General features: G+C 42.6%; 1 protein-coding gene across 1 annotated transcript in view; it reads left to right on the forward strand.

Moving 5' to 3' along the window:
* Window positions 1-699: 699 nt before the first annotated feature.
* Window positions 700-24,400, forward strand: part of Pcsk2 (proprotein convertase subtilisin/kexin type 2) — a 230,765-nt gene continuing 207,064 nt past the window's right edge. The window contains exon 1 of the mRNA XM_075962339.1: window positions 700-1,224. Within this exon, the coding sequence (XP_075818454.1) occupies window positions 1,051-1,224 (174 nt within the window). The 5' untranslated portion in view covers window positions 700-1,050. The remainder of the gene's footprint in view (window positions 1,225-24,400) is intronic.

Raw genomic sequence — 24,400 nt, forward strand, 5'->3', positions numbered from 1 at the left:
AGCCTCTTCTATTAGCTATCACAGGTGTGGGGGGAGCAGCCCGGACTCCCGCTGGACTGCCAGATGTTTAGTTTCTGGCCTGCTTGGAGCATGGGGAAAAGAACCGGGAGAAAAGCTCCTTTCCACCCCCATGAGTCACCCCTGAAAGGATGCTCTTCCCAGCTTAGGATTTGCCCAAAGTGGAGGGGGCGGGAAGGATCAAATTCGTTTTGTTATTGGGAGAAAGGGAGAGAGGTGGGAGGGGAAAGGAAGGGAGAAAGAAGTGGGAAGAGGTAAGAGAGAAGAGAAAAGAGAAGAGAAAAGAAAGGAGAGTTGTTTTGCAGCTGAACACTAGTAGGAAGAGCAACAGGGAGCGGCCGGGGCCCCTGCTCCCCTCGGGGCTTCTGACAGCCGCACGCACCGTAATTCCTTTCCCGGAGCTGTGCAGATTTCCACAAACAATGACATCACCGGGCGCCGGCTGCGGGTGGCAGCGGGGGGATTTTCCTAGGCGCGCGGCGGCCGGGCGGAGCAAAGGCTCTCTGGGGCTGGCGGGGGCGCGGACAAGCGGCGCCCCCGGGGACCCGGGCAGCCAGCTGGGCGGGGGAGGGTTGAGGAGGACGGGGGCGGGCTCGGGGCGGCCCGGGGCGGGGCCCACAGTTCCTCTAACCTCTATTGGCCGCTGGCGGGCGGACGTCACTCGGGCTGGCGCTCGCCTCCAGCCCTGTGGAATTGGAGCCGAGGAGGAGCTGAAAATGCAGATTTAGCATCAAGCACAGACATACACTAGCTCTTTCTCTCGGGTACACATAGCTCCGCACATTCGCACCCCTGCCAGCCAGCCCGGCTGCGCGACTCCTCGGCTTCCCTGGCAGCCAGCTGCTGGTGGACAGCGCACAGATTTGCTGCTTGCCAAGCTTCTCTTTTGCCTCTTTTGCTATAAAAAGATTTTTAAAAAGAAAAACAGAAACAAAAACTACATACCTATTTTTTATTTGCATCTTCCCTCCTCGTCCCCTTGCTCCACCCGCCTGCGCGCTTCACAGCCCCACTTTTCACTCCCAAAGAAGGATGGAGGGCGGTTGTGGATCCCAGTGGAAGGCGGCTGGGCTCCTTTTCTGTGTCATGGTTTTTGCGTCTGCCGAGAGACCCGTCTTCACGAATCATTTTCTTGTGGAGTTGCATAAAGACGGAGAGGAAGAGGCTCGCCAAGTTGCAGCAGACCACGGCTTTGGAGTCCGAAAGGTAAGATATCTCCCATGCATTTCACATGTTGTTTCCAGAGGAGGGACAGCCTTGCGCAATCTCGTTGCAGATTTGCAAGTTTTCTGTCTTTTTTCATGCTATGCAGCTATTCTGCCATGGGCTCTCAAACACGACATTGCCTCCGGTGATCTTTCATGGGTTATGTAATTAAAATGCCCTTCATCTGTATTAGAAAGGTCAGCGAAATAATTTGTTGGTGTTTGACTTGGTGGGAGGAAAATAGGACCGCACCTCGCATAGGATGCTGTGCGCCCGGGCTGCTGTCCGAGGTACCAAGTTCTCCAGGCAGCCTGGGGACAGAGGGATAGAGTCCAGAGCAGCTAGGCTTGACGTCGACTGCTTTGCCAGGGAAGTCTCCCCGCCCCCACACCCCGGAGGAAGAATAGTTTCCCACCGAAGTGGCTCAAAGATTGAGCGTTGCAGTTCACCCCAGTTTTCCGACCCACGCCTAGAGGACTTTCCTCTCAACGACTTTGGTCCCATCTTTTTCCCAGCGGACAAGAGCTTTCTGACTTGAAAACATGGACCGGATTCTCTGTCCAAAACCAGTGCAGAACTTCTGCGCTCTGGCCCCCGCCCACGACCTCCCACCCTCAAAGCGCACTCCTGTTTGCAGAGTTCTTAATTCGCTGCTGTAGGACACCACGCCGCCAAACGAAATGGATTCTGAGGGGGATTCCCCACGGAGAAGTCGAGGTGTCCTCTCCTGATATGTGGGCAGCCAGCATGGCTTTCCCCGGAAAGCACGGGGATCCCCATTCTAAGAAGTTGTCCAAGTTGAACTGTTCGGGCACTTGGATAGGTTTTCGGGCTTCTGGTGCAGCTGGCCACCTCTGGAGAAGTTAGGGTACATGTTCTAGGGGGAACAGAGGAGAAAAATGAGCTTGGCGGGGGGGGGGGGTATGCGTGACCCTCTTGTTCTTCCTGCGAAATATCTGTGTCCGAGATCTGGAGTATCCTCAGGGGACCTGGCACTGCCGAGGGTGGAGCGGAAGCGGGGATGTGAGAAGTCAGAGGGAGGGGATCGGAAGGTCAAAGATGAGGTTGGTACCCATGGACGGGGAGGACGCCTTAGGATTTTAGGCTCCATCCCCTCCCTCCTACTCTGACAAAGGAACAGGATCGAGAGAGCAGTGGGCTCTCTTGGATGGGCAGCACAGGCTGGTCTCCTCTGACCGCACTTCCTATGCCTCTCGCCGGTCTCCCAGCCGCCAGGAAAACTCCTTCAGGAGCACAGGACTCTCCCGCCTCCACTTACAGCGCAGCAGTGCGTTCTTCACCACAGCTGGGTTTTGGCAGCGAGTTTCACAGAGGTCCTGGAGGAGGCGCGGGTCTGCGGGTGGCGCGCGGGCGGGTCTACCACACAGAGAACTAGTTGCTCCAAAAAAGTGTGGGTGAAACCGGGGAAACCAGACTCCTGCTGATGGAGCAGTCTGCTGGCCTCCCTAACTAGAACCCATGGAGGCTGTTTCTAAAAACACCTAGTCCAAAAACAAGTGGACCCTCCCTACCTCACCCCCTCCCAAAAGAATGTTAAGATCCAGGGTCCTAGCACCCTTGGATATAAGTGATTATGGTTAGCTGATAGCTGACAGTGAGACTTTCATGTGTCATAGCCCTTGCATAATTTCCTTTTTGAAAAAAAAGATCTATCTTGTTATCAATTCTGTGTGCGTGCGTGTGTGCAGGCTAGCAGAGGCCAGAGGCATCAGATACCCCAGAGCTGGAGTTACAGACGTTGTGAACTGTTCCATGTGGGTCCTGGGAACTGTATGCACCCTTAATTCTGAGTTCTCTTTCTAGCCCGCTGGGTGTTAGAAGACCCTTGCTGAGTGTTAACAGGACGTGAGGGCCTGGGGTATGCTAGGGAGGGATGAGGCAGGAAGATTCCTAATACTTCAGTACCCATGCAATCCTACCTGAGGGTGCCTTCTGTGCCAGCTCCTTCTCCAAGGGAAGGTAGATCCTGTTGCAGTGGTTTCCTATCTCCTTTCCTTCCCTTTGAAAACACATCTTTAGGATCTAATACTAAAAACTTAAATGTAGGTATAGCTAAGTCTGACAATGGCTCATCTCTTCAATATTCGAATATAGTTGATATTTTCTGATGTGAATGAATAACTCAAGAATTTAATGGTTGTGATGGTGAAGTTGGCATTAGGCAAAGTATAGAGATAAGCTCATTGCTTTTCAACAATTTGGATAGACTTTGAATCAAAGAACACAGGTATTTGAGGGTTGACTATGTCTTCCCATTCTTTCTTGGAGAGGACTCCACTGATTTTTGTATTGCGATATAAAGCTGAAATTCCCATCTGTGATAAACAAGCTTTCATTTTACTGTCTCTTTCATTATCTTTCTTGATCCTCTCATACAGTACCTCCTAATCAAATTCTGAGACTTTTGCCCTGATGTATATTCAAGAACTAACCAGTGTATGACAAGGTTCCTCCACCTGGAGAAGCTTCATGGTGTAGTGCCTGCCCCCAGTGAGCCCTCTTTTCCTCCTTTGATTCCTTGTGCTATTGATCCATCAAGACCTGGACCTAAATCTCGACAGATGCCACAGCCATGAAGAGCTTTTCCTTTCCCAACTGTCCGCAAGGCAGGGCCATCTAGTACCCTCTGTCCAGTCCTCATGTCTCATGTAAATAAATGAAAGTGAGGAAAGTGAGGCAATTTGGCTTTCCACTGGGCAGTTAAGTATTCCGAGCTGACATCATCTGTATTCCTGACTTCCTCACCTTACCCAGCACACTGCTGTGCTCCAGAGCCCTTAGAGAAGTAATTAGCCTGGTTTATTCCTGTTACCCAGGCACTGTTCTCTCTTGGTCTCATTGCATTGCTCTGTGCTTGTCCCAATTTTTGTCATTTGTTTTGCATTTTAAACCCCAAGACATCCTTCTCTGTGATTGCTCGAAGCTTTAGCAGCTCCCCCCCCCCCAATTTTCTCATGTTCAATATTAGGTATGAAAGATTCTCAGTAGTTGGTTATTCATACATAGGAAGAGGCAGCGATGCAGAAAGGGTAGCCTTCTGTGTTACAGGTTATCCCATCCTAACCTTGCAAAAGGAATAGAAATATCAGCATCAACATTAGTTCTCAGATGAAATTCATCTAAGGTATTAAGTAACTACCTGATGTTGGCAAAAGGAATGACCCAAATACTAATCCAATTTCACTTGTCCAGAAGCTACCTCCAGGAAGCCCTGACTGTCAAGAACTTTGCTTTGGAGGTACCATTTTGAAAATATGAAAAAAAAAATCCCTTCTATTTTCTTCCTTTGCTATAATTGCCATTAGTTTGCTGTTGATATTTGAACATGTATCATTGACTACTGTGCACATCTGCATATCTCTTCAGAAGATAAAACTTGAATAGCCTGCCCTTTTCTACCCCTGGTGCCTCAGGTTGTGCTGGGCATGAAATCCTGGCAAGAGTTTTGTTCGTGATTTAATGATTTCATCACTAGATTACCATCAGCAAATATATATTTCCTTCAATAAATGGGATAAAATTCATGTTGAATTCCTTTCTGCTTTATTTTGACCTGGTCCTCACCCCGAGGCATGTCCATCTGAGATGCTCTGCCTGAAGAATCAGGTAGTGACCAAGCTGACTGCAAACAACGCCTCCTCGTCTCAGAACACTGGGTGTTCTTGATCATTCTGAAATGGAAAATTAAAATTATTCATCAAAGTAATAACATTCTATATCAAACAGTTTCAGCCAGTGTGGGGGGCGGAAATATATTGTGTAAAATAAGGAAAGAGCCATGTTTTTCTAAGAGTTAACATTTTAAACATTTTGGGGCATTTTTGTTTTATTGTAATGTGTTGGAGGTTTTACCCACGGAGGACTAACCCTGGCGTGCTTGCCCAGGTAACACTGCATGACCATTTTTATATGTTTAAGAATATTTTTTCAATTCTAAAATCAAGCTACTAATAATTGTTCTGGCAGGTAATAAAAATAAATTTTGGATCATTGTACTTTATGACTATATAATTTAATTTATGAGAGAACATAATTTAATATTGCCACCAAATGAGCATACTTATGATTGAGCACTGAAATCAAGAAATAATTACTATCAGAAACCCTAAGCCCTCCCCCACTGCTTCATTGGGTACATCTAAGTTTAGGCAAATATAAGCACTGGTTTGGGGGATAGCAAGTCCAGCAGGCACTCCCTACCCAGGTGGCTTCATATCTACAGACTCAACCAGAGAAGGGTAGAAATGTTTTAAAACCAAAGGGACATATGTCCTGAGAAGATGCTTCTCACCTCACTATGTTTCCCAAAACAATTCGCTTACTATTTACATAGCATTTACACTGAATTAGGTGCTGTAAGTAAGTAGAAATTATTTATAGTACTTGCAGGAGTATATGTGTTGGCTAGATGCAAATATGACACAGTTTTATGTAATGGACCTAGTATTTGGGATTTAGGTAAGCACCAGGGATCCTGACACCAGCTCCCAGTAGATCCTAATAGGCAGCAGTGCTTGTATTTGACCAGGAAAACACTTGCCTCTCTGTCGGAAATTAGTAGGATAGGTTGCATAAGTCATGCATTCATTTGGGGTTAGGAAGTGGTATTGGTCTTTTTTTATTACTATGTGTCCTGATGAGTTTTTACTAGCAGTTTGACACAAACTTAAGAGTTACCTGGAAAGAATGAGTCTCAAATGAGAAAGCTGCCTAAATAAAATTGACCTTTGGCCAAGTCTGCAGGGACTTGTCTTGGTGGTTGATTGATGTTGGAGGGTCCAGCCCATGGTGGAAGGTGCTTGCTAAAGTGTTGCTAAATCATATAAGAAAGCTAGCTGCTTGCTGAGTGTGAGCACAGGAGCAGTGTTTCTCAGTGAGTTTTGCTTCAATTCCTGCTTGAGCATCTTCCTTAACTTCCAGCAGTGATGGTCTGTGCCCTAGAATTGTTGGCAAAATTAACCATTTCTTTCCCGGAGTTGCTTTTGGTCTGTTTATCACAGCGACCGGGAGGAAGCTAGAACACTAGGTAACAAACCGCTACAATACGCGTCATGTAGAACTGTGTTGAATCCAGAAGGTCTTAACAGAGTCCTTTGCTATAATGTCCTCAAAAGATAAAAACCACAACACCAGCCAGCAGTGTCCTTCCCCAGAATCATGACAGTGAACGAACTGCCTCCAGCTGCACCCAGATTTCAGATGTAAGCCTGGGATCCTCAGTGACTGCTATTTAGAACAAGGCTCAGCACCTAGAGGCCACCTTCTCCGACACACGGGCCTTCAGATGATGTAACCATTCAAATATCTTCTTTCTGCAAAGGACCTGTCCGTTTCTTAGGTCAACCTGATTAGGTCAGGTCCACCAAGATAATTTCTTTTCTGATTTTTTTTTCCTGAAAAACTGATTTGGCAGCCTAACTATGTTTGATTATTGCCTCAAACACTTTGTAAATTTAATCACAGAAGAAAAATCCACCTACTTTACGGTCCGACCCCACGTTGTCTTATTTGAGGTAGGAGCTTATAAAGGACATCCACAGTGGGAAACGGAAGTCTCGGGGTATTTCTCAGAAGTCTGCCTACGACAGACAAGCAGCCACAAAGTCTCTCAAAGCAATTACAAAATGCTATGTATCCACCAACCGTGCCTGCAGATGCCAGTTAATCCACACTCTTACCCACATTTGATATTCACTCCTCTTTGCTCTTAGCCATTCTGGTAGAGTGTGGCTGTACCACCTTCCTATTTTCATTGCAGTTTTGTCGGGTGAATAGCTAGAGTAAAATGTCCCCCAATACGTTGCCCTTTGGATACTCTCTTTGATTCAGCCTTTATTCAGATCTAGTCAGAGTGCTGAAAACAAGAGACTGAGTGTTCAGCCCTAAGGGGGACATCTGCTTTAACCCTACCCCCATCAAGGCTCAGGGGATACAGGAAAGAGGAGGTAGGAAGAATCTTAACCCCAAATGATGGGAAGAAGCACTGTGAAAGGCTCTCACAATCGGGAACTCACAATGGCTGTAATTACTTGTTTAAGACCTAGAAAAGATCAAGCCAGCCCAAAGTTCATGGTAGATGATCTCCAGATCTTTGGTTTTTATTAAGGAGCTTTTGCTCATTTCTGGGATTGAGAGAATTACTCTTTTTGAAGATGTAGCCTCTGGTTGGTTTCCTGCTTGCCAGTGGATGGTCCCCCCACATGCACTTATGAACAGTACTAACTGGATTTCATGGGTTATCATAAAAAAACCACAAAATGACATGATGATGAGAGGGGACTTGCAGAGGACATTCAGAGAGCTGTAAGAGGAGAAGTAGGGGTAGATAGGATCATCTTTCATTATATATATTTTTTATTATTCTAAAACATTTGAAAATAATTTAAAATATGTTTGCAAAAAGCTAATGTACTGTGTATGGGAACTAAGCACAGTGCTGTGTGCATAGACTTAGATATCTTTCATTGGTAGTAGCAATGATCAGACAGTGGCCTAGTAACACCCTTTTACATAAGGAAGCAGTAATGTGCTGACTTGCAATAGATCATGGAAGTAATAGACCCAAGCCCAATAACAGTCCATCTGTGGATTAGTAACAGTCCAAGAAATGGCCAAGATCCTGGATTTCCATGAAGTTTGTTCATCATAGACCATGGTAATTGTTTCAGGGAGCCATTCTGTCTTTCTTAGATTTTGACTTGGTTATGTTAAAGAAGAGAATAATTTCTATGAGGCTAATCCAAGCCACCATAGATTTAGTCTCATTAAAGTCACCTGTAGGAGCAGATGAAACCCTAGTCATCAAACTCATGTCCCCCTTTTCCCTGATTTTCTGTTAATACACATTTCCCAGCCTGCATTATAGACAACTTTGACCACATAACATTGCTAATTCGTCTCATATAAGCAGAAATAATGTATTCTTGGCCCATGCCTGATGCACCAAAAGAAAAATTCCCACCAAATGATTCTTCATGTTCTTTTTCTTCTGAGACTGTATGATGTTAAGAAGAGCAACTCTGAAAGCCAAATCGTGACAGTAACATAGTCACAAAATGAAGGGAGTCCAGATTTCTGATGCTGACCTGGAAGACTTTCCACAGTGAGAAATAAACTGTGACAGAAGAGCACTGAGATCTGTGGGCTTATCTCTTTAGAGCAGTCAGAATTACCCAAGCTAATATGCTATCAATAAATACCCTCTTTCTATGTTGCTATAGTCGGTCTCTACCCTTATAACTAAACCAAGACAAAACACAACAAAAATTAATCTTCCAACCTTTGAGAGCTCTTATGTTATCTCATGCTATCAGTGAACTCTCTAAAAAAATTCATTTGCTTTTTCTAGAAAAAAGCATAAAATTCTTTCAAAGCTCCATCCGCCTACTGCAGCCAATAAAGCTACTCATAATAGATGCGTAATACGTGCTTCTTCAGTGATGAGACTCATGGACAGAAGATAATTTGGCCATAAACACAAAAAGAATGTGCTGGAAGAAGTGCGGTTCCAAAAACTACCCCTGTAGGATCTTTATCTTTGTAAAGAAAAATTCAGCCAGGAAGTAAAAGCAATTGACAACCATCAAGTGAGCCATTGGCACACTTCTGTTTCCCTACAATTCCCAACATTGGAATTAACAGTCCTGAAATGGAGGAGATCTTTGCACAGAAAAAGTAAAGTGTGTGATTAAAGCATGTGCAAACACAGCAGGAGAGAGGGTGGTGCTTCTTAAGAGAATGATGTAGTTCAGGGGGTCCTACAGCTGTAGATCATCTTCAACGTGCTGGTGAATGAGGCTGCAATTATGTTTGCTATAATTCGGCGATAACTTCTCAGAGAAGCCCGGCTTTACAACAAGAAAAGTAAGGTTTAAATTTTTTCTCTTGTTTCATTTCACAGTTGCACCCAGATCCATCATTTAAAGGGATTAAAAATACCTATATTTCCCATAATACCATGTATCAATTCACATTTTATGGCACAAATTAAATAATCGGTAACCAGGAACTTAATGTTTGACACAAACTGTACACACCAGGAATCTGTTATCTTACATGTGGTTTCTTCACCAGATTAAAGCATGCATTTGAAAACATAAAAAAATAAATAAAGGGATTAAAAAAAACCTTCACTTGCACATTTTCAATTTTATTGCAAACTAAATAATGTGATAGTCAAGAACGGGAGTTATATTTGACTTTCTTTTTGAAGAATATTGATTATAAATCCTGATCATTGGTTTACAAGATCGCAAATGGCTAAGGAGTCAAGAAAACACAATCGAGTTAATGCTGCTACTCTGTTGTGTATGACCAGGTGAAGCTAATATAAAAAAATTACACTGACTTAGCAGATTGTTTTTGTCCCAAAACTAATTTGACTACAATGTTTGGGGGAATGTTATGTGTTTAGATCTTCTGGTGAGTATACCCCAATAAAGCGAGCCCTTACATTGTGTGTGAAATGATGCCACAAACTCTGGCACAGAGTGAAACGGAACTCAGGGCTTCACAAGATATTGATGGTAAGTTGACAGGAACAGAAAGAAAAGGCAAGCTCCAGGCCTCTCCGCATTTATCACTTTAAAGTTGACATTAAGCTCCATAAACATCCATTTATTTTGCTAATTTTAATTATCTTTAAAAATGCCAACTAGAAGAAATCCAATAAGAAGCATTTAAAGCATTCTCTCAGGTATTGTTACTCAGAGGTGACCATTACCAATCATGCCAACGCAGGTATCTGTGTACGAGTCCGTGGAGAGAAAAAAGAGATGAGCACTTATTGAAGGGCAATCACATTGTACATACTGTCTTTCAGTTTTAAATCATCTGATTTAATCATTATAGACTATAGCAAAAGAGGAGAAAAAGAGGAAACTAAAATGGTTATGCTCAAATAAATTTGCTATATAAAGCATATTTTCAAATAAATTTCCATGAATTTAAGAAAAAATACTGCATATAAGATTTATGAGTTTGTTATTACATATTGAAAGGAGAATATGTAAATATCTATTTAGTTACATGCTTAATTATTTAATTGCATATATCAATTTGTAATGAGTATCGACTCAGTGATTTCCAAAATGGGAAAATTAGGATCCTAGGACCTCGCCTTACCTTACTGCTTCTACTGATCAGTGTTTGTTAGGTATGTCATTTCAGTATCATGTCATATATAATTGTTTCTTTCTATTCTACATAAAACCATAATGCATGTTATTTCTTACACTCATTCCATCTGAGATTCACTTTTTTTTTATTTTTATTTTTTTTTCCTTTTTTTTTAAATTTATTTATTTATTAAAGATTTCTGTCTCTTCCCCGCCACCGCCTCCCATTTCCCTCCCCCTCCCCCAATTAAGTCTCCCCCCAGCCCGAAAAGCAATCAGGGTTCCCTGTCCTGTGGGAAGTCCAAGGAACCCCCACCTCCATCCAGGTCTAGTAAGTTGAGCATCCAACCTGCCTAGGCTCCCACAAAGCCAGTGCGTGCAGTAGGATCAGAAACCCATTGCCATTGTTCTTGAGTTCTCAGTAGTCCTCATTGTCCGCTATGTTCAGAGAGTCCGGTTTTATCCCAGGCTTTTCCAGACCCAGGCCAGCTGGCCTTGGTGAGTTCCCAATAGAACATCCCCATTGTCTCAGTGTGTGGGTGCACCCCTCGCGGTCCTGAGTTGCATGCTCGTGCTCTCTCTCCTTCTGCTCCTGATTTGGACCTTGAGATTTCAGTCCTGTGCTCCAATTTGGGTCTCTGTCTCTGTCTCCTTTCATCGCTTGCTGAAGGTTAATATTCAGGAGGATGCCTATATGTTTTTCTTTGGGTTCTCCTTATTTAGCTTCTCTAGGTTCACTAATTATAAGCTCAATGTCCTTGGTTTATGGCTAGAAACCAAATATGAGTGAGTACATCCCATGTTCCTCTTTTTGGGTCTGGCTTACCTCACTCAGGATAGTGTTTTCTATTTCCATCCATTTGTATGCAAAATTCATGAAGTCCTTGTTTTTTATTGCTGAGTAGTACTCTAATATGTATAAATTCCATACTTTCTTCATCCATTCTTCCATTGAAGGGCATCTAGGTTGTTTCCAGGTTCTGGCTATCACAAACAATGCTGCTATGAACATTGTAGAGCATATACTTTTGTTGTATGATAAGGCCTCTCTTGGGTATATTCCCAAGAGTGGTATTGCTGGATCCAAGGGTAAGTTGATCCCGAATTTCCTGAGAAACCGCCATACTGCCTTCCAAAGTGGTTGCACAAGTTTGCATTCCCACCAGCAATGGATGAGTGTACCCCTTTCTCCACAACCTCTCCAACAAAGGCTATCATTGGTATTTTTGATTTTAGCCATTCTGACAGGTGTAAGATGGTATCTTAAAGTTGTCTTGATTTGCGTTTCCCTGATCGCTAAGGAAGTTGAGCATGACCTTAAGTGTCTTTTGGCCATTTGAAGTTCTTCTGTTGAGAATTCTCTGTTCAGCTCAATGCCCCATTTTATAATTGGGTTGATTAGCCTTTTACGGTCTAGTTTCTTGAGTTCTTTATATATTTTGGAGATCAGACCTTTGTCAGTTGCGGGGTTGGTGAAGATCTTCTCCCAGTTGGTGGGTTGCCTTTGTGTCTTAGTGACAGTGTCCTTTGCTTTACAGAAGCTTCTCAGTCTCAGGAGGTCCCATTTATTCAATGAGGTCCTTAATGTCTGTGCTGCTGGGGTTATACGTAAGAAGTGGTCTCCTGTGCCCATGTGTTGTAGAGTACTTCCCATTTTCTCTTCTATCAGGTTCACTGTGTTCAAACTGATATTGAGGTCTTTAATCCATTTGGACTTGAGTTTTGTGCATGGTGATAGATATGGATCTATTTTCATTCTTCTACAGGTTGACATCCAGTTTTGCCAGCACAATTTGTTGAAGATGCTCTCTTTTTTCCATTGTATACTTTTAGCTCCTTTATCGAAAATCAGGTGTTCATAGGTTTGTGGGTTAATGTCAGGGTCTTCTATTCGATTCCATTGGTCGACTTCTCTGTTTTTATGCCAATACCAAGCTGTTTTCAATACTGTAGCTCTGTAGTAGAGTTTGAAGTCAGGGATGGTAATGCCTCCAGACGATCCTTTGTTGTATAAGATTGTTTTGGCTATCCTGGGTTTTTTGTTTTTCCATATAAAGTTGATTATTGTCTTCTCCAGATCTGTGAAGAATTTTGATGGGATTTTGATGGGGATTGCATTGAATCTATAGATTGCTTTTCTAATTCCACTACAAATTATTTTTCCAGACTTCTTCAAGCCCAAGCTATTCATTCGCATTAAAAATTTCAGCTTCATTAAAAAAAAAAACAAAGAAGGCAGAATACACACAAAAGGAAATTGGACTCAACTTGAGATTGAAGGATTGAAGGCAGGAAAGGGACAATTGACAACCATCAAGTGAGCCATTGACATACTTCTATTTTCCTACAGTTCCCAATTCAGGAATTAATAGTAGCAAGATGAAGGAGGTCTTTACACACACGCACCAAAAATCTGTGATTAAAGTATGATGAAATGCAGCTGCAAAGAGGAGCATGGGAATGGTATTGCCATAGTTTGGATATGCAATGTCTCCACACACTTGTGTTTTGAGCACCTGGTCCCTAGGTGGTGACACAGTTTTGAGAGACTGTGAAACCCTTGGGGCATGGTGCCAGCTAGTTGACATGGACCACTGGGTGGACCTTAGAGGATTTGAACCCATTCTAGCTTCTCTTTCCTGATTTTCTATGATGTGAAGAGGAGCTGCCTCATGTTGCTACCATGGCAGACAGAGACTCCCTGCTGCCAGTGAGCTGTGTTTCCTGAAACTGAGCCAAAACGAACCCTTCCTCCCCTAGGCTGCTTCTGTCACAAATTTTAACATAGTGACAAGAAAGGTAACCAATACAAACATCCACTTAGGAGCTGTCATTATTTCAAAGGACAGGAAATCAAAGGCAACTTTTAGAGTACGGGGAAAGGGGATGGGGCTTGAAGGGAGACAAAATTTTGGACACTGCTGATGGGAAGTGGAGCGACCTGGGGAAGACATAATAATGATTTGTAGGCTGGGATGTGATGGATAGCTCTCGAGGAAGACATACAATTGACGTCATAGAGTTGTTTTCTACAGAAACATTCAGATTGAGTGTGGAGAAATAATACTGACACTGGCGATAATTAGAGTTCTCTGATGTGCAGGGACCTCAATGTTGTCCTGTCTGTAGAGGTATTTATATGACAGGTTCACGTATACACTAATTGATGGCTGGTAGTTTCTCTGAACTGGGACTGGCATATTCTCTGAGTAGAACGTAAAGAAGAAGAGTTTCATATGCACTAAACTGTCAAGCCCACGGGACTCTGAGCAGCAGCCTTCATAAGGAAGGTCAGCTGTGAATGGTCAAACGAATGGGGTTGCCAAATGCCAGGGGTTCCTTCCGTAAGTACGGTGCTGAAGGGAGGGAGGAAGTGGTTGGGTGTGATTGGGATGACTCTTCTGAACAAGGATGTCTAAACACTTGTCACACCACTGGCAGATTGCTACTCCACCAAAATATTGTGACATTCCTCACTAATTGAATCTGTATTATTCTAGCTGGTTTATCCAGAGTCATTTACATTTTCACAAATAATAACTGCAATTATAGTATTGCAGCCTGTCGGGAAAGGAAAAGACTTTTAGAGAAGTATTGGCTTTGCCCTTCATTTTACACATGAGAAAAAAGGAGATTAATATGCTACTTATGCTGTTTTATTTGTTATTTGCTGGTTTCTTTTGCTGGGGTTTTTCATTTGTTTGTTTGTATTTGGATGTTTTGTTTTGTTTCCTTTGTTGTATTTTTTTTGTTTTGCTTTGCTTTTAACATGAGTTCCCTATATAATCCAGGGTGGCTAACTCACTATGTACCTCAGAGTGGCCTCAAACTCATGGTAACCCTCCTGCCTTCTAAAATTCTAGACATGAGCTACCATACCTAGTGCATAGTTGTGTAGTTGAGTACTTGTCTGGTGGTTTGGATGTTTGAATATTTAGTCCCCCGTGGAACTCTTTGGGAAGGATTAGGAGGGGTGTCCTTATGGAGGAAATATGTCACTTGGAGGGGCATACTTTGAAATTTCAAGGCTTTCACCATTCCCAGTGTTCTCTCATCTCCCGCTTATGGATCCAGATGTAAACTCACAGCTATTCTTGCTACCATGCCTTTACTCCACCATCATGGACTCTAATCCTCTGAAGCTGTAAGCTCAATTAAACACTTTCTTTTCTAAGTTACTTTGGTCATGTGTTTCATTACAGTGGCAGGAAAGTAACTTGGAGCACTTTAAGTCAACCTTGAGTTTTTCTGCTTATCAGCTGTGCTTTGGAACACCTGAGCAAGACTTTCAGGATGAAGGAGACTGCAAACTAGACCAAGTGACATTCCTGTGGGTGACTGGCCTTAAAGGCCACTAGTCACTTCCATTCATTGAGTTGATCCTATCAGTTCACTTCAGGCCCTCCAGTCTGCTTTGTTGTGCAGTTTTACTCCTGAAGTGTTTATGAACTCTAGCTTTCTAAACAAAACTGCTCAGAGATTCAGGAATTCTCGCAACAGCCTGTTGGATTTACCTTTGATGAAATAGAGCCCAGGAATCTGTGACTTGGTTGTTAATTAAGAACTTAGTGATCATTTGAAGTCACACTTTGTGGTGAGAAGAAGGATGGGATAAGGAGGAGGGATAGGAGGAAGAGGAAGAATGGCATGAGGAGTAAGGATAAGAGGAAGAGGAAGGATGGCATGAAGAGGATGGATAGGTACCAGCAGAGAGGTACTTTGGATGGTTACATCTTCAGGGAGCTTTGGCATGAGTCCTAATTTGAAGCCAGCAGTGGAAGCTATAAATACATCATCCCAGACAGTTAACTGGAAAAAAAGGAAAGAATCATTGAATGATTGTGGAAGGTTTGAATCAGTTAGCAACGAAGTAAACAAGGGCCGTAGTCACACCAGGAGAGAGTGTAGAATATTCAGTTCATGTGGTAAGTGTGTACTGAGCACATTCAATAAGCAGGGACGATGTAGGCCATGGAAACATAGACTTTGAGAAAATAAAAACAGCCATGGTTCAATCCTTTGGGTATAAGCAAGGTTCTGAAAAATGGAGAAAAGATCAAGTCCCAGTGTACACTTTTTGAGCCTTTGCTTAGTGTCTTAGTGTCAGTTCTAAGTAAGAAGATGTATAGATGAGGATACAGGATGTATACAAAAGTACCCAGGGATCTTAAAAAGACTGTACTCTTTTTGCAACTACTTGTAAGTAGTTGTTCTGACTAGATGCTAAGGGACAGGGAGATGAGCTCAAAGAAGTGGGCCAGGGCCAATTTAAGAGAAGTTTCCTTGTAGGAGGGAGGCCACTTGTTTGTCCTGGCCACTCAGAACCAAAATAACCACACAGAAACCATATTAATTAAATCACTGCTTGGCCCATTAGCTCTAGCTTTTTATTGGCTGACTCTTACATATTAATTTAACCCATTTCTATTCATCTGTGTATCACCACGTGTCTGTGATTTACCAGCTAAAGTTCCATCTGACTCCAGCAGGGCTACATGGCTTCTCTCTGACTTTGCCCTTCTTTCTCCCAGCATTCAGTTTAGTTTTCCACACCTGGCTAAGTTCTGCCCTGCTATAGTTCCAAAGCAGTCTCTTTATTTATTAAATAGTAATCACAGCATACAGAGAGAAATCCCACATCAGTTTCCCACCACAAGCTGAGGAGTTTGCATTCTACAGCTAGATAGAGGGAGGCATTCAATACTCAGAAAGTTCAGCAGAGTGGCCATGTACAGGAAATCCTAGGATGATCGATGAGCTAACAGAGAAAGGGAGAGGGGCTAGATCTCAGCCTGTTCCGTTTGTCCCACAGAATCAGTCATATCTCAGCAGCAGACAGCACTTCCCTTTTAATAGATGATATTACTGGGAGTCAGGTATTGTATCTTTAAGCCCATTACCACTGGCCGATGACATCAATGATGTTAATGCTTTGATTAATTACTAGCCTCGAGTCTCAATAAACAGCTATTGGAAGCAGCCAGTTACATCTATAAAATTTAATCCAGCTAAGAACAAAATACATGCAAGTACATTTTAAAGGACAAACTCTCATGCCTAAGTCAAACTTTTTAAAGAACAGGGGAACCAAAGAGCATCATCACTGGGGTACCAGCCTACCTTAGAGGCAGGAGGTTCCCTGATACACCAGAGAAATAATGTCTGCTATAAGTTTTCCTTCTGGGATGCTAGGTGGATGGAAAGAAAGGCTAGTGAGTGGGACTTTAGTGAAATTCCCTCTACCTGTGTCACCGCCTGATTGATGTTATCCTAGACTTGATATGTCCATGTTCAGTTCTTAGGCATAAATCATAGGGATTCATAAATTGAATCCCATGTAGGGTCTATACTCAGTATTAAAACAACTCAGTTTTTCATCCTGCTGTGCTGCCTGTTAGAAAGAAGTATGGTTCTAAGACTCAGAGGCTATCATTCATGGAGAGCAGATGTTTAGGTGTGGTTCAGAAGTGGCCAAGGTTGGCTAGAGTAATAGGTTCCAAGGGTTGGACCAATGACTCCTTTACACATTGAGCATAGCAAATCTGCTAATTTGGGAAGAACATTAATTATTATTTTATTACCACATCCTTGTTAAGCCCTGTGGAGATGAGGGACACTTAAAATGATAAATTCTACCAACTGAATGAAGAGAAACTTAACTTTATATACAAAGCTTATTATCAGTTTTTTGGGTGGATTGGGTAAATTCACCTAATCTGATGTTGCCACTTAGCTTTTCAAAACATGGAAAACTCATAGCATTCTGTCTCAAGTTCTACATGCAGAAACCCGTCTTAGACCACACTAACCTTATGCAACCCCCTAACGAATGCAGTTGAATGCTGTCCTCCATGGTAGCTACTTGCTCAAAGCAGCAACAGCCTGCTTCCACTGGGCTCGTGTTGACACAAGAGCTAGCGACACCCTGAGTAGTGAGGCTGCTTTACTGCATGAAAGACATCTGTTTAAAGAAGCTGCCAGGCCTTCAGTCCTCTAGCAAAATCATATTTACTTTATTCATCTAAATAATGTGGCGTGCTCGCCTTCTGTGGGAAATTATCTTGTGCTGCTTCTCGTTGATTGAGTTTTATGAGACAGTATATGATTTTATGTGCACCCATATGCCACTCTGCTGAGAATGGAATGTCCTCTTGTTGAGTGGTTTCAATTACTACATCCTTTTAGAGTTCTAGCATCATTGGATGCACCCAAAAATATTCATTTCTTCACCCCCCCCCACTTGCTTTATCATTGCCCAGCTATGCTCCCCTCCTAAATTGAAAGAAAAAAATAAAAAACAAATGCCAAGAATAACTTATTCTAGATTCCGCTCCTAATGCCTTACTTTCTGTTTGAATAATTATAGCAATTGGAGTCCACTGAAATAAGTTATTTGTTAGTGACATAGACCTTTGTATGTGAATGTCCAGACATAAGTGAGTGATAAGCACAGTGCATGTCCAGCGATGTCTCTTGTCCTCATTTTGTAAGTTCACTGTGAGGCAGGTGTGGTCATAACTGTGACTGTGAACTTGTGCTCACCACACTTAAAAGACTGTACTATATCAAGAAGCACACTGAAAACCATTACCAGAACACCTGACATCAGCCTGCTCCTGAGAACAAACCCCTACTGGGGAGCAGAATAAAATAACTACCTGCCTCTTCAAATCTGAGGAAGCAATAAAAGACAGACACTCTAAGGAACTCCTTGAGATAGGCAAAGAAAGAAAAACAGTAACTCTGTGCAGCGAGCGATCCTGGTCTGATCTACAGTTCCAAGTTTTTCATTTTTTGTAACAAATATTATTAAGACGGTTGGCAACATATTGATGATGTCTATATATTTTGAAATATCAGTAATATTTTTCTTTTTTTATTTGGGGGAGTGGCAAGACAGGGTTTTACTATGCAACCAAAGACTGGCCTCAAAGTCATGACTATCTTTCTACCTCAACTTGCTGAGTTACCACTATGCCTGGCTTCAGTGATAAGACAGTATTATTATTATTATTATTATTATTATTATTATTATTATTATTTATTGCATTCTTATTTTAATGTGATACTTGTTCTTATATTTAAATTTTTAAATTACTTCAAAAATGTGTGGACTGACTTAAAGCCAACACTCTGCTATTTCCCTCTATGAACATAAACTCACTTAAACTCCCTCTGCCACAGTGAGACTTTGCCCTCCTCTGCCATGGCAGAAAGTTTTGCTGTAGCACAAACTGATAATTGTCTGAACCTCACTTTTCTTAGCTATATAAGCCAGAGGTAAATTAGAAACCTGGGCCCCTGGGATCTAAATAACACCCACACAAACCCCTATTACACCCCTGTAAAAGCCCTATGCTTTCTCCACTATTCACACAAACTCTGGGATAGATCGTTATTTCATTTCTGGATCCAGCTTCCATGCAAGCTTTCTGATTAGGAAATCACATCTCTGTCCAACATCCACAATGAAACCATGAAACTTGGACATCACCTTGGCTGTGCCTGCATAGCTAAACCCTCACCATGAATCCAAAGGCATTTTCCTGATGATACCAAGAGTTCAGACAGAATTAAAATATGCATCCCTGGAAAGTCATCAGAATGACTCCCATGGGAATTCCTGGGACATGGCATTGAAAAGGACTCTTGGAAAGGAGGTGAGTGACTCCTCCAGTCCAGCCTCTCACCGCCTGGGCTCAGCATCCTCACAGCTTTCGCATGTGCTCCTCCCTGGCCTGCTATACTCAGTTCTGCCTAAGCACAGCAGATCTTTTTCTTACCTAAGCCACTATGGCCTCCCAGGATTCTCCCAAACTGAAACTGTTCTCCTTCCCAAGATAGCAGCTGAGGTGAGAAAGTTCTTACTCTCTCAGTCTCTGTAAAGTAAGACCTGGTACTGAGAAATAAGACCTGAAGTAAGTGGTGATGGGCTCCACTTGCTTTTATTTTTCAAAATAAAATTATTTTATTATACATATCAACTTTCTAAAGCACACAAATGGCATTCAGGAAAATATAGAGAAGTAAACACAGGACAATTAAATCAGCTGAAATATTAGACCTGATGTCAATTTTCACTAGCAGGTGAATATTTAATATGCATCTTTTGACCTGGGTACCTTTCTTACGCATGTCACTTTGTTTTCTCAGAAGGGTGCATTGTGAGTGTCGCTCTGTGTCAATGAGAAAGGCAGTAGAGCTTTCAAAGCTGTATAGCATTCCAGCTCTCACCTTCTAAAGTGCAATAAACTTCTTTTTCTTTTCTTTCATCACCACTTCTATGCTTCCTGCTCTTCTGTCCCATTGAGACTAATGTTGATATCTTAATATGTAATTTGTGCTGATATCATTGTTCAAAAATATAAAATTGGAAAGGTAGATGATCAAGATAGATAGATGATAGATGATAGATAGATAGATAGATAGATAGATAGATAGATAGATAGATAGATAGATAGATAAAAGCTAAGTAGGTAAACTGTAGATAGTAGGTAGATGATAGACATGAATGATTGGAGATAATATATGATAGTAGATAATAAGTGTTAATGATAGATGTAAGGTAGATAGGGAGAGAGAGATGATATGACATAGACAGTGTGTAGGAACTAGGTAGAACCATCACTAGTTCTTTCTCTCTTATTCCAAGGGTGCCATGGCTCGCCTTACCATTATGCACAATTAAAGAAAATCTAGGATGGTCTCTGGGAAAGGTCAGGCAAATGAAAGTCCCATTGTTTTTTATATGCAAGCCCTCAAATATAATTGCCAAGCAGTTTGCAGTCCTGGCTGTATTGCTTCATCTCCCAGTTTGTTCCTGAAACATCTTGACAGTAGCTTCTAGAGGGCAAAATTGTAAGAATATTCAGATGTAGAATGACTCCTGAGCATCCCCAAACTAGACTCCCAGAGAAGCCCAGCTAAGGTCATCAAAGTAAACAAGGTGGTCAGATGCAAGGAAGCAGTCAGAAGAAACAGCTTCTGGTCAGAAGGGAGGCTTTCACTTGGTGAAGGATGGATCCCAGAATCCATGGCTACATCACTTCTAAGTGGATACACAGAAGCACAGCACCTGGGGTGGAGGCCGTGAATACAGCCTATCTGGAGCACCAACACATCGTCTAATCCAGGGAACCAGAGCCTCAAAGAAGGCAGGCACAAGCTGCATCAGAAGGCCATGCCTCTTAATCTGGACTTCCCTGGTGCCGGGAGAAGCAAGTGTGTGGGTTCAAATAAGTGCTTCAGCTTGGAGTCATACAGAAGTGGGAAATGAAGCATGAGGGGACAGAGAGAGGCATTGGGAAGTCTTGCTGGGATCCATAAAAATTTGCAACATACTGAGAATTTTCAGCTCTCTGCAAGTCTGAGTTAGCAGCGTTAGGATCCTGGTACCCAGCCTGAGTCTGCAAGCTGACAAATGGCTTTGAATCCTTGGCCTGCTCATTTCCTCTTTCCTTCAGGAGCTGTGCACATTTCGCCTTAAAAGAATAAAGTGGTAGCACCAAAAACAATGTATGTACATGCACGTGAATGAGTATGTGTGAGAATGAATGTATATATGTGTGTGCATGTATATGCACATATGTGTACATGTGAGTTGTGAGAGTATGTGTGTGTTTCTAGGGAAACATGTATAAAGTGCTTTAAATATGAGAAGATTTTTACTGGGGCACTCAATTGAGTATTTGGGGACCTATCACTGTTTTTAATGTCTCAACTATTTGTAATACTAGAATTATCCTTAGAAATGAAGGAATGCATTTCTCAGCATCACATCACTGAGCTGTATGGAGAAAAGTGTCTTCCCCTACTGGGAGGCGCACACAGCCTCTCTCTTCCCCTCCCGATGGGGCTCCTGCTTGCACAGTGTTCTCAAACAGCTGACTGTGTCAGAGGACAGTAGATCTGGAGTCTGCCCTCCAAAGATAAGAAGTAAAGTAACAGATGTGCAGATTACTATTCCTTTAATTTGTGATTGGCCAACGTATCTGTTTATATGTTGCCCAAGAGGAAGCTCATTAGTTTCTGAACTCAGCCTTGTCAGACCAATTAGTGCCATTTGCTTCCAGAGCCCAGAGAGCTCATAAAGAAGTCACCACCATGGCTCCCAAGGGCCCAAGGGTGGGGATGTCACTTACAGTGTGGTTACATGTTGAGTTCCACTCACTTTGCCATGAATTCCAGTCCATATTTACAAAGACGGGTAGAACACAGAATTAGGAATAATGTTGAGGGCCTGAGCCTTCACCCTCCAATGGCTGGGATTTTGTTCTTTTGTGCTTCTGTACAGATGCATCTGTCCGTTCATGAATCTCTGTGTGTGAGTGTGTGTGTTATATATATGAGTGCACACCTATCACTGTATGTGTGGGACTGTAACTCCAGTGTCTTCCTCTATTGCTCTCCAGCTGATATTTTGAGGCAGGGTCTCTCACTGACTCTGAAGCTCACCGGTTCAGCTAGGCTGTCTGATGGGAAAGCCCTGGAGTTTCTGCTTTTTTCCCCACCCAGCCCCTGCCCCCTGCAATACTGGAGTTACAAGCACACATCACTGCTCTTGGTTTTTATGTAGATGCTGTGGACCCCAGGTCATGATCGCATACTTATACAGCAAGCATTTTACGCAACTGGGCTATCTCCCCAACCCCTAATGTCTGCTCTTATGAAATGAAGCAACTGGACCAAGCCAAAGGGTATAACTCAGTTAGCTCTGACAACACAGCTAAGGAAAGCTATCTCAGTACATGACAGTCAAAAGCGGTAGGGCCTATGACCCTCCCCCAAGACATTCACAATTAAATATTAAAATACGTTACATTTAATTTACAATTTAGAAATGATCTTAGACTTTTAAATGTTGCTCCAACATGGGTGTACCCATGTTCATGGCTGTGCTTTTTACAACAGGGAATATAAGAAGCAACCCAAGTGCCCATCAATGCTTAATTGAAAAACAAAATGTAGAATGTAAGCACACAGAGTGACTTATTGCTCCTTGTTAAAAGGAAAGAGACCCTGACACATAAGAGCCTTGAGGACATTCTGTTTAAGTGAAATAAGGCAAACATGAAAGGTCAAGTGTTGCATGCTTCCCCTGACAAGAGATATCACAGAGACAGAGAAGGAAAAGTTGCAAGCCTAGGAGAAGGGAGGATGTTTAATGGGTTGTCATAACTTCTTTGCCCGATGCTGTGTTAAAATACCTAAGAAAAGCAACTGCGAAGGGAAAAAATTTTTCTGACTTCAGGGGTATAGTTCATCAGGGCAGGAAAGTTGTGGGGCAGTAGGAGTTTGAGGCAGCCGGTCACATCACGTTGTTGTAGGAAGGAGCATCAAGTGATGAATGCATGGTATTTTCCACTTTTCCTTGGTTTTATACACTATGGGATCCTCACAACAGAGAATAGCCCCACCCAGAGCCAAGTCAGTCTTCTCAGATCAGCTAAGGAAATCGAGGCCATTTCACACAGGAGTGCCTGGAGGCCCATCTCCCAATTGATACTGATTCTACCACATTGATAAATGATATTGACCATCATACAATTATAAGTTGGTTTTGATGTTTTAGTTCATATTTGGTTGGGGGGCAGATGGTGGAGGGCAGTGTTTCCTCTGCGTGTGTGTTCATGCAGTGGTTATCCAACCCAAAGCCCCACACAGGTCAAGTGATCTGCCACTGAGCTCACCTTCAGCTTTGTTTGCTTGTTCTTTGCAGTAAGGACTCACCGTATAGCCCAGGTTGGCCTCACTACTGCGGCTCCAGTCTCTCAGACTGCTGAGAACATTAGGCCGGTGCCTTAATTTTTTAAATTTTACATACTAGCCCCAGTTCTCCTTCCCTACCCTTCTCCACCCCCCTCCACATTCCCCCATCTCACTCTGCATCCACTGCTCAGAGGAGGCAAAACCTCCCTTAGGGAGTCAACAAAGTCTGGTACACCAAGTTGACACAGGACCAAGCCCCTCTCTCCTGTATCAAGACTAGTCAAGGTAACCCCCACATAGGGGATCGGTTCCAAAAAGCCAGTTCATGAACCCAGGATAAGTCCTGGTGCCACTGCCAGCCCCACCCCCAACAGATCAATTGACTTAGAGTTTTATTTGGAGGTGGTGAATAGTTTTGTTGGCAATAGTTTCTGTCCTGCCCAGTCTCACAGCCATTCAGCCCCAAAGAAACACACAGAGGTCTACATTAATCGTAAACTGGTTGGTCTATTAACTAAGACTTCTTATTAACTCATACATCCTACATTAACCCATACATTTTGTCTATGTTAGTCATGTGGCTTGGTACCCTTTATCAGTGAGGCATTCTCATCTTGCTTCCTCTGCATCTGAGTGACGACTGAAGACTGAACCTTTTCTCTTCCCAGAATTCTCCTATTCTGGTTGTCCTGCCTATACTTCCTGCCTGGCTACTGGCCAATCATCATTTTATTAAAGTAATACAAGTGACAAATCTTTACAAGGAATAGGACCATTGTCCCACAGCAGTTCTGACAATGAGAGGTTGACAAAGGGTACACAGTGAGATGTACTTAGCAGTACTAGGCTACATATGTTAAAGTGGTTGAAATGGAAATTTTCACACTGCATATGTTTACCAGAACTCTTTTCAAAAGACAAGTAATAAACAATAGCATGGAGAATTTGTTCCCTTAGTCCTGCCTTTAAACCAGCCCTCCCCAAAATGATGTCTTACATAATCATAGTACAATTAGTAAAAGCAGCAAGGAAGCATTGATTCTAGTCATTAAGACCTTTACAAAATTTTCCAGTGGCCTCACAAATGTCTTTCTCTCTAATGCAGGCTCTAACCTAGAATTTGTAATGTGCTTATTTAACTGTCTTCCTTGTCTCCTCTAGTTTTGAAAAGTTCTTGGACCCTTAGCCAGTTATGGGTTTGTCTGGCCTTTCCATCTGATAGAATACACATTATATATTTGTCACCAGAGGTTTACGCAGTGCAGAGTGTGTCCTTCCTGTGGTCACCTCAGCACTTGCCTAAGGCATCTCATCATGGGGAAATTCACTCA

Source organism: Microtus pennsylvanicus, chromosome 2 (genome assembly GCF_037038515.1).
Source record: "Microtus pennsylvanicus isolate mMicPen1 chromosome 2, mMicPen1.hap1, whole genome shotgun sequence".
Lineage (NCBI taxonomy): Eukaryota > Metazoa > Chordata > Mammalia > Rodentia > Cricetidae > Microtus > Microtus pennsylvanicus.